Here is an 11,498-nt window from a genome sequence, read left to right on the forward strand (position 1 = left end):
GTAGATAGTTATGCAAATGAAGGATCGAAAGTGACGTTCAGTGATTGGATAGTTTTAGAAAGTTGCTACAGTTACGTTGTTCTGGAGCTCTATATAAGCAGGCTGACTGAACTCTTCAGTTCAGTTCTGTTCTGGCCTCTGAATATCACGAGCTGTTTGAAGAATCGCTGTGTCGTCTGATATGTACGCCCACAACTTAACATCGCCCTGAGCAGAATGAGAAGCCGACACACAAAAGTGGGTTTTAAAGATCTCATTGGCACCCCAAACCTAAATACATTTGTTTGGAAGTAAGTCCCGTTAATTTCAGAGGAACTTACATCTGAATCGCTTTTCTCTTTTTCCTTTCCCCCACTAAATCAGTTTGCCCACTTACATCTTCTCATGCTCAACAATCCCAGAAACCTTTCTGGCAACTTAAACGTTTCCATTGTCCGGTTAACATGACCCCCCCTCCCTTGAAGCAGCTGCGTCTGGTAGGTGCCCTGGCGACACCAGAGTAGGGAAAGCCATCACGCTTAGGCTTCCCCCTTCAGCCAGCTGTTCTTAGATACTTGCCCCACACAGGGCCGGGATTCTGGGCTGAACTGGAGCAGCTGCTTAATAAGGGCTTGGCAGGGCTCCGCCAAAGCGGGCAGGTCTTCAGGGAAAACGACGCCTTTCTTCTGGCGGCACGGCATGTTATGAATGTGGGTGTCATCGAAGGGCATGCAGCCGGTTATCATCACGTAGAGCATGACGCCCAAACTCCACACGTCGTACTTTTTGGGGTCGTAGGGGACGCCCATGAGGACCTCGGGAGAGGCGTAGGCCGCAGAGCCACAGTAGGTGGTACTCAGCTCTGGGTACCCACGCGATTCTCTGCCAAAGCCAAAGTCGGTCAGCTTTGCTCGGCGGCCGTCCGAAGTGAGCAGCACGTTCTCGCACTTGAGATCCCGGTGCACCAAATGCCGGTCGTGGAGGTAGCGCACGGCACCCACCACCTGGGCAAAGATGTCCCGCGCCTCAGGGGCACAGGGCAATTTGCCTGTCTTCTGCACCATCTGCAGCAGGTCTGTAGACGCGGCCTCCATCACAATGTACAGCGTCCCGTTGCAGACTTCGATGAACTCGTAGACCCTGACGATGTGCGGATGACGGATCCCTCTCAAGATGGAGAGTTCCCTCGGCAGAAACTTCTCCACAAAATCCCGGGGCGCTCGACGCCGGTCCACCATTTTGATGGCTAGTGGCCCCTTGTATTTGGCCGAAGTGGCTACTCTCACCTTGGAATAGCTGCCTTCCCCCAAGGTTTGGCCCAACTTGTAACCAAGGTCGCTCAGAAGTTTGTCTCCTCTGGAAGCCCTTGACATGATGACCTGGTCAGGGTGACAAGGCCTGTAGTTTTTCTTCCCGGGACTCAGTGCTTTAACCCATTGTGATAGACATCTCTAGACTTTCACTCCCCATGTGCCCACTGAGGGCTTGGCTTCGAAGTCATCACTACTCATACAGGTATTGTGAAGTGGCTGGGAGTGTCATGCGCTATGTCTTCCTCTGCATAATCAGCAGTGCCAAGACCCTTGTGGTCCCAGAACTGGTCTGTCCAGCTTCGATATCAACACTGGGGAGCTTGAGGAGGTTTCAATTCCTCTTCTTCATGGGATGGATTATATAACCTGCTTCCACTTTATGGAGGAATTCCCAATGACATTCTTCTCTTTCTTTATACATAAAATTTATTTATTTGGCTTTTCAAATAAAAAATTTACAGAGATATATCACACATCAATCATAAAAACAAGATTCCAAGGAATCTCCTGGACTTCCATCCTCCCCTTTGTGAATCCTTTCCTATTAATCCTTTCCTCTCGCATCTTTCACGACAATCCAAAACCCTTACCTCTTCCATTATGTCCAGAATTCCCAGGTGGAGCTACCTCTTGAGGCATTGTAGACTTAGTTTTTTATATATAATTTTTATTAAATTTTGTTTTACAATTTAGAATATGCATATAAACAACCTTAGTCGAAGACTTCCCTTCTTCTCTTTCCATGGTTCATTTTGCATAACATAAACCCCTGCATGTTCTATATAAACTAAACCACTCAGCATTCCATTATTACATCCATCAAAACTTATTTACACTGTTGAATTTATCTTAATGCTGCCAAAGTTTTCAAGTGTGCACAATTTCCCCCCATACATTCAATAAACATTTCTCAGTCTTCTTTAAACATATATTCTTCTTGTTCTCTTATTCTATGAGTTAGGTCTGCAAGCTGTGCATATTCCATCAGTTTAAGTTGCCATTCTTCTTTAGCTGGGACCTCGCTCGTTTTCCATTTTGGGGCTAACAAAACATGCGCTGCAGTAGTGGCATACATAAATAACCTTTTTTTTACACCTGGGAATATCTGTCTGAAATACCCCCAACAAAAAAGACTCTGTTTTGTTTTTTGAAAGGTACTTTTCAACATTCCCCCCCCCCCAATTCATTATAAATTATTTCCCAATACTCTTTTACCCTTTTACAGGTCCCCCACATATGAAAGAACGAGGCATTGTATGTGTCAGGGAACTGCCATCGGAGCTGGAGGCGGAGAGGAGGCTCCAGAGGGATGGCGGAGAGGGTCCCAGTAGGGAGAGAGGTAGCCCATCCGCTGGGGAAGGAAATCAGCGTAACACCAGTGGAGAAGGGGGGCAGATGGGGGAATCGGAGAGGTGGCTCCAGGACTCTTCGCCGGAGACCAGTGGAGAGGGCACGGGTACTCCGCTGCCCACACCCTCCCTGCGCAGAAGACTTCCGCACAGGCAAAGTAGGAGAAGACTGGGCGTCAAACAGCTTCTATGCTGGAAGAGGTTCAAGAAACACCCACTGACGGATTCTGCCAGCGACTGAGGCAGCCACGGAACTTGAGGCTGTCCAGACAGAAAAGGGTTCAACCAGGCAACCTAGCCAGGAGTAACGGCAACTTACGCATGAGCAACCCCTAGAACCATTACAGCATGCTTTGAAACTTTTCATCATTTCCTCCCTTGACTTGCTTCAGAAGTTCCTTCAGATCTGGGGATGGAGAACATCTGGCCCTCCAGATGTTCTTGGACTCCAGCTCCCATCAGGCCCAGCTACCAAGGATGATGGAAACTGAAGCTCAACCACATCCGGAGGGCTACAGGCTGCCCACCACCCCTGCTTTCGATTCTAAATATTTTCAAATCAGCTGCGCACAGCTCAAATGCGCAGAACCAATTTTTGTGTGTGCCAAGAACACACAGAACATTCGAGGGAGTTCAGACTGTCTGGATTATGGAAATAGGCCCTCGACTTGAAAGGAAAAGTGAAGTCGAAATATTTTATGCTAATACAAATTAACATCGTGGTTTATCCTAATGTGCATTTTAAAGGCAAGCTGGGTTTGTCTCTATGCAAAGGAGTTGCCCTGACAAAGAAGGCCTGAAAGAGATCTCCAAGGAGGGCGGGGAGCTCAAGGTCAAACTGGCAGGTAAAAGCAAAACCTTTAGTTTCTTCCAGTAAGAAATGCCACACAAATAGGAAGTTGTTTAACTCCTTTTCGGAGGTGTCACAAACAGGAAGTAGCTTGACAACTCTTATGAAATATGCTTTAATTAAATTAAATTAAATTTTGATCCCTTGAAGCGCAACAACTAGATGGCCTACACCTGCCTAGTAATTACAGCCTACCCTAAATGTTTGGGTGGCACACTTAGAAGCATACATAGAATACATAGAACCCCCAGCAATGCAAAGCACTGCTGATCATTGCTTTAGAAGCTCACGCTATAAGATTATATTCATCATAACTTTAAAAAACACCCCAAACTCTGGTGTTTTCCAATGTACAGACTCTCCATGTGTCCCTATTTTCCAGGGACAGTCCTGGGTTTACAGAAGCTGTCCAAGTTTCTGATTTGATCTCGGAATGTTCCGCTTTTCCTTAGGACGTCCCTATTTTCATCGGAGAAATGTTGGAAGTTAAGGTAAGGTAAAGAAAGGTAAAGGGACCCCTGACCATTAGGTCCAATCGTGACCGACTCTGGGGTTGCGGTGCTCATCTCGCTTTATTGGCCAAGGGAGCCAGCATACAGCTTCCGGGTCATGTGGCCAGCATGACTAAGCCGCTTCTGGTGAACCAGAGCAGTGCACGGAAATGCCGTTTACCTTCCTGCCGGAGCGGTACCTATTTATCTACTTGCACTTTGATGTGCTTTCAAACTGCTAGGTGGGCAGGAGCAGGGACCGAGCAGCGGAAGCTCACCCCTTCGTGTGGACTTGAACCGCCGACCTTCTGATCTGCAAGTCCTAGGCTCTGTGGTTTAGCCCACAGAAGTTAAGGTAGGGTGTCCCTATTTTCACTGTGGAAATGTCGGAGAGTATGGAGTCATGCAATCTCCAAGCCAGCCCTGTATAAGGAAGTTTTTAAATGTTTAATGTTTTATTATGGTTTGTTTTTTTTAATATGTTGGAAGTCGCCCGGAGTGGGCAGGATATAAATAGTAAAACTATTATTATGGAATAGGACGGCCCTATTTTCACTGGAGAAATGTTGGAGGGTATGCAATGAGGAAATGGTAGAGGTTTCCCCAAGAAATCATTCATTCTAATTTAATTTCCATTTCCATTTCCTGGAAAGAAAATGAATTACGAGTCTGGGAATTCATGCGGTCACACAATTGTCTGAAGCGTTTCTATAATTTTAAGACTTCCCTCCTTTTTGCAACATTGCAATAGCATCCTGTTTCTCAAATCCCCTCTAGAGTTAGCATATTCAATTGAATGGAGGAAGTGTGCAAAATTTAATCCCGTAAGAATACTGCATTCATGCCAAGGGCACCAGGAAAGCCCTGTCAGGTAAAAGCACAGTGGGTCTGTTTAGTCCAGCATTCTGCATCCTATAGCAGCCAAGCAGATGCTTGGGTCTGAAGACAGTGGCCCTTCCTTGCTGTTGCTCTGCCAGCAACTGATATTCAATGCCACCACGCTGCCCTTGGGCAAAGAGACAGCCTATGAGTCAGCCTTGGATGAAATTATCTATGGATTTCCTGTCTATACCCAAAACACATTTAAGGGAAGTACATTCCAGTGATGTTCATGAAATTTACAGCTACTTATATGGGACCCAGGACCCGGGTGGCGCTGAGGGTTAAACCACAGAGCCTAGGACTTGCCGATCAGAAGGTTGGTGGCTTGGCGGTTCGAATCCCCGTGACGGGGTGAGCTCCCGTTGCTTGGTCCCTGCTCCTGCCAACCTAGCAGTTCGAAAGCACGTCAAAGTGCAAGCAGATAAATAGGTACTGCTCCGGCGGGAAGGTAAATGGCGTTTCTGTGTGCTGCTCTGGTTCGCCAGAAGTGGCTTAGTCATGCTGGCCACATGACCTGGAAGCTGTACGCCAGCTCCCTCAGCCAATAAAGCGAGATGAGCGCCACAACCCCAGAGTCAGTCATGACTGGACCTAATGGTCAGGGGTCCCTTTACCTTTTATATGGGACCCAGCCAGGGCCGGATATAGGTTTGAGGAGGCCCTAAGCTACTGAAGGTAATGGGGCCCTTTATATGTCCAGCTGTCCTTTGTCAACAACAAATTGTCGCTGCTTTTTGTGTTGCATATATGCTATATGGTAATTTATGGACCTAATACAGGCATAGGCAAACTTGGTCCTCCAGATGTTTTGGAACTGCAACTCCCATCATCCCTAGTTAACAGGGCCAGTGGTCAGGGATGATGGGAGTTGTAGTCCCAAAACATCTGGAGGGCCAAGTTTGCCTATGCCTCACCTAATAGGTATCTAAAGCCATTTGCACATAACAAAATATGTATTTTATCAAAGTAATTGTTGAACTGAAACCAGTGATATTTTAGGGAGGAGGCTAGCAGGCGGGCCCCATTACTTACCGTACATCAGTGATGGCCAACCTTGGCCCTCCAGCTGTTTTGGGACTACAATTCCCATCATCCCTGACCACTGGTCCTGTTAGCAAGGGATGATGGGAGTTGTAGTCCCAAAACAGCTGGAGGGCCAAGTTTGCTCATCACTTATTTACATCATAGGAGCCTACAAAACACAAAATACTGTTGCTGTATGTAGGTTTTATTTTATTTGGGTTTTTTTATCTTATATTTTGGAAATGTACAACCAGTTGTTTTCCTTTAAATTTTTTTTGGGAGTCCCCAAGAGAGTGGGGCCCTAAGCTATAGCTTGTTTAGCTTATACGTAAATCCAACACTGGACCCAGCAAGGCAGCTGTGCAAATACATATAGCAAAGAGGTTTTCATGAAAAATGCCCCATGCACTCATCGGGGGAGGCTCAGGGGTGAGGCATCATCGGGTGAGGCTCTATTCAACAACAACAACAACAACAACAACTTCATTATTTATACCCCACCCATCTGACTGGGTTGCCCCAGCCACTCTGGGTGGCTTCCGACATATATAAAAACAGGATAAAACATTTTTTTAAAAAAACCCTACCCTATACCGGGCTCCCTTTATAGATGTTTCTTAAAGGGTGTAAAAGGTAAAGGTAAAGGTACCCCTGCCCGTACGGGCCAGTCTTGCCAGACTCTAGGGTTGTGCGCCCATCTCACTCAAAGAGGCCAGGGGCCAGCGCTGTCCGAAGACACTTCCGGGTCACGTGGCCAGCGTGACAAGCTGCATCTGGCGAGCCAGCGCAACACATGGAACGCCGTTTACCTTCCCGCTAGTAAGCAGTCCCTATTTATCTACTTGCACCCAGGGGTGCTTTCGAACTGCTAGGTTGGCAGGCGCTGGGACCGAACAGCGGGAGCGCACCCCGCCGCGGGGATTCGAACCGCCGACCTTTCGATCGGCAAGCCCTAGGCGCTGAGGCTTTAACCCACAGCGCCACCCGCGTCCCTTCTTAAAGGGTGTATAATTACTTAACTCCTTGGCTCAGGGGGGTCACATAACTCCATGGCCCTCAACATTTTCCAAATGAAAATAGGGACGTCCTAAGGAAAAGCAGAACATTCCGGGATCAAATCAGAAACTGGAACGGCTTCGGTACTGTCCCTGGTAAATAGGGACACTTGGAGGGTCAGCCCTCTGTATTTGGTGGCCTAGGCTGCAGCCAAAGTATTTGGAGCTGAGTGGTTAGAAATAATGAAGGCAGGGTTTTCTTTATTTCAGGGGGAACTCACTGGAACTTAGTTCCGGCACCTCTCAGGTGGGTTCTGGCAAGTGCCGTTGCCATTCTAAGAGAATGAGGGAGGCCTTCATGGTGAGTTCTGGCACCTCTTTTTCTAGAAAAAATATCACTGTATGGCCTAATAAATGTGGGTTCAAAAAGCAACAACACCTTGCCACTTGTTTCTATTTCTTTTATGTCCTTACCGCACCTGTGGGTAGCAGCTGAATACGGCAATCTAGAGCCACGTGCATCTACATGCATTATCAGAACGCAGATAGCAAGGTAGTGTTTTCATCTGTCATATATTGCTGGCTGGCAGGCAAATGGACAAACAGGACCAGCAGACTTAAAAGAAAAAATGCACGAGCCAAACTGGAGGAAAAACAGGAAGGTTTTGTGCAAGAATGCTGCAATAATTTGCTGGCGGCAGATTCCGCCCTCCCACCAAGGGAACCACAATTTGTTGCTGAAGAAGGGCAGCATTTCAGGTTTTGATTAAGAGTCTCCCTCCTTTCAAATTTCACCTCATAGGTTAACTAAGTGGCATCTACAATTCCCAGAGTTCCCTGGGAAGAGGGGTTGCTAAACTACTCCGGGAACTGTAGCTATGTGGAGATGATACTGCTTTAAATGTACAGTGGTACCTTGGGTTAAGTACTTAATTTGTTCCGGAGGTCCAGTGGCGTAGCGTGGGGGGTGCAGGGGGGGCCGGCCGCAGCGGGCGCAACATCTGGGGGTTAGGGTTAGGGGGCGCAAATCCACGGGTTAGGGGGCGCAAATTACTTGCCTTGCCCCGGGTGCTGACAACCCACGCTATGCCACTGCGGAGGTCCGTACTTAACCTGAAACTGTTCTTAACCTGAAGCACCACTTTAGCTAATGGGACCTCCCACTGCTGCCACGCTGCCGGAGCACTATTTCTGTTCTCATCCTGAAGCAAAGTTCTTAACCTGAAGCACTATTTCTGGGTTAGTGGAGTCTGTAACCTGAAGCGTTTGTAACCTGAAGTGTATGTACCACTGTATAGTGTCAGCCTGTGTATGGCTAACATTTCCTACAGCCCTAGATCTGGTCTACTGAGCACTTTGTTTGCTGGGAAATTATATAAATGATGAACGTTCTTCCTGAATTTATCCTGATTTGCTTGTGGTTATACATCTTCTAATTAATCAACCATTTATCCCACTCATTTTAAGTGCATTTCTGCATCTTTTCTAACCACAAAACCTGCACACAGAAGCTTATACACAGAACAAACTTAGTTGGTCTCTAAGGTGCTACTGGACAATTTTTTATTTATTTCGACTGTGTCAGACCAACATGACTACCTACCTGAATCTAGAACCACAAAACCTGTTATTGTTTTGAAAAGGAAGATGGGTTTGTTGCACCACGACACTTGAGTTGCGCAAACCTAAATTTCCAGTTTGGATTGAATCTCTCGTACAAAATACTGGAGGCGACCTATGACTTCTGCTGCAAAAACCGCACTTATGAAAGCCCACATGGTAGTGGTGCTACTCTGGCATGTGAGTGACTGCAAAATTAGAGGTCCCTTCCTAAGGCATAGAAAAAGAAACAGGTGACCATTAGTAAGTGACTAAGAGGGCAGGTTTGGGACGCGGGTGGCGCTATGGGTTAAACCACAGAGCCTAGCACTTGCTGATCAGAAGGTTGGTGGTTCGAATCCCCGCGATGGGGTGAGCTCCCATTGCTTGGTCCCTGCTCCTGCCCACCTAGCAGTTTGAAAGCTCGTCAAAGTGCAAGTAGATAAATAGGTACCACTCCGGCGGGAAGGTAAACGGCGTTTCCGTGTGCTGCTCTGGTTCGCCAGAAGCGGCTTAGTCATGCTGGCCACATGACCCGGAAACTGTCTGTGGACAAACGCCAGCTCCCTCGGCCAGTAAAGCGAGATGAGTGCCGCAACCCCAGAGTCGTCCACGACTGGACTTAACTGTTAGGGGTCCTTTACCTTTAAGAGGGCAGGAGGGAGGATGGTGAACCTGAAGAGCTTAGTGATGGAATGGGCAGAGCAATTTGGAAGATGATCTGAGATGCATAAATACAGTGGTACCTCGGGTTGCATACGCTTCAGGTTACAGACTTCGCTAACCCAGAAATAGTACCTCGGGCTAAGAACTTTGCTTCAGGATGAGAAAAGAAATCGTGCTCCAGCGGCGTGGCAGCAGGAGGCCCCTTTAGCTAAAGTGGTGCTTCAGGTTAAGAACAGTTTCAGGTTAAGAACAGACCTCCGGAACGAATTAAGTACTTAACCAGAGGTACCACTGTACCGAAAAGGGCCTCTGCCTGGTTCCCTGTAACCTCACTTCTCACAGTAAGGGAACCACCGAAAGGCTCTCAGAGCTGGACCTCCAGGTCTGAGCTTAATGATGGGGGCGGAGATACTCCTTCGGTCCATGTTAATTGTTAAGCAGTTTATATATCAGCCTTCCCCAACTGGGCACCCGCCAGATGTTTTGAACTACAATTCCCATCAGCCTCAGCCAGCTTGGTCAGTGTCCAGGTATGCTGGTCTTTGTATAACAAAAGGTTCCCTACTTCAGATGGTTGTATGCCCAGAGAATGAACATTTGGTTCTGCATGTTTTTAATACAGTGGTACCTTGGGTTAAGAACTTAATTCGTTCTGGAGGTCTGTTCTTAACCTGAAACTGTTCTTAACCTGAGGTACCATTTTAGTTAATGGGGCCTCCCGCTGCTGCTGCGCCACCAGAGCACGATTTCTGTTCTCATCCTGAAGCAAAGTTCTTAACCCAAGGTACTATTTCTGAGTTAGCAGAGTCTGTAACCTGAAGCGCCTGTAACCTGAAGCATCTGTAACCCAAGGTACCACCATACAGGACAAGGCTAGCCTAGATATGATGGCATTTAAACCATACCGAGTACCAGTCCACCAATGTAGCAGAGTGGCTGGGGAACCCCAGCTAGATGGGTGGGGTATAAATAATATTCTTAACATGGCTAGATGTGCACACCTACTTGGGAGTAAGCCCCATTGGTTTTTTTTTTTAGTGAGACACCCCCAAGAAACACAGGATTGAGCTTTAAAATGTTGGGAGTAATGATAAATTGTAGGTTGGTTCTTGGGTACTAGAAACGTTCTGTACACAACTGGCAAGTGCAATCTGAATGATGCTTGTAACCTCTATACACTTACCTGGGAGCAAGCCCCATTGAACTCAGTGGGACTTATTTCTGAGTAGAAATACATAGGTTTCCGAGCTGCTAGTCTTATCTCCACACTCCATTTTAAGACTTGAACACCAAGTCTTTGTTTAACATTCCGCTGGATGAAGAGTTCTGGACACTGCGAAGGCTCGCTAGCTATTTTGTGGGCATTTTGGGGGGCGGGGGCGGGGTCGCTGCTGATAAAGGCGCTGTGCCTAACCGTGGCGCTCTGTCTCTCACGGACGGACCCACACGGCCTCCTTTGCTTTTAAATGCTTTACGGCTCGGTTACTTTCCTTTAAGAACAGCACAGTCTGATTCCCCGCGTCCTCTTCCAATCAAACATATCCCACATTATAGATTAATAATAATAATAATAATAATAATAATAATAATAATAATAATAATAATATTTTTATTTATACCCCGCCCGCCCCAGCCAAGACGGGGCTCAGGGCGGCTAACAACCAATAAAAAAACCAAGTTGATTAAAATACAATTTAAAAGATTAAGACACAACATTAAAACATTAGGATGCAGCCTCTTCACAGGAGGAGAAAGGAAAAAGAAAGAGGGGTAGGGAAGTAAAGGCGCGCACACACGAAATCCCGTTGCAAGCGGTTTCCCGAGGAATCCTTTCGAAAAAATATACAGTGGGTGCGGGGCGGGGGAAATGATCGCAGCCCCCACCTCCCCCAGCCTTGGTTTTGTTGGGGACTGGGGAATCAGCAGCGCGTTAAAAGGCAACAGCCAGCCATTCAGCGACCCTTCCCCGAGGCTCATGATGAGCTTGCAGTCCTGCCTCCCGGCGAGACAGGCTCGAACCTGCCCCGGAGAGCGAGGCAGGGGGAAAAGAGGGAAGCGGGAGGGCGAGCGACTGTAAATATTCTAGGTCAGAGCACAAAAGAATCGCGGCCAACCAATCAGCGCCTCTTACGGGGCACTTTGTCACATTCAGTTCCATTCTGGTGTCTCCGCGTTCCACCGACCATTCCATTTTTCTCTGGGGGGAGGCTTCCTCGCCCTCCTTGCGCTTCTCCGGCGCCTTGGGGCCACGAAGCAGAACCGCTCCGGCGCAGCAGGATCCAAACACCGACGCCTCGGAGCTCGTCTCTGACTCCCTTCTCCCCGCCGCTCTTTTCCGTACCTTTCGACGC

At 47.6% G+C, this 11,498-nt stretch overlaps 1 protein-coding gene across 1 annotated transcript; it reads right to left on the reverse strand.

Moving 5' to 3' along the window:
• Window positions 1–238: 238 nt before the first annotated feature.
• LOC310664382 (testis-specific serine/threonine-protein kinase 6-like) lies at window positions 239–1,477 on the reverse strand. Its single transcript, XM_083413514.1, has one exon. It carries the CDS (start codon window positions 1,350–1,352, stop codon window positions 519–521), a length of 834 nt encoding a protein of 277 aa, XP_083269640.1. The 5' UTR covers window positions 1,353–1,477; the 3' UTR covers window positions 239–518.
• Window positions 1,478–11,498: the final 10,021 nt, after the last annotated feature.

The sequence above is a fragment of the Podarcis tiliguerta genome (assembly GCF_965153285.1).
Source record: "Podarcis tiliguerta genome assembly, chromosome: 1".
Taxonomy (NCBI): Eukaryota; Metazoa; Chordata; class Lepidosauria; order Squamata; family Lacertidae; genus Podarcis; species Podarcis tiliguerta.

Bases quoted from the DNA above. Each gene is read 5' to 3' on its own strand.
- LOC310664382 (XM_083413514.1), bottom strand. From the start codon at position 1,352: ATGTCAAGGGCTTCCAGAGGAGACAAACTTCTGAGCGACCTTGGTTAC.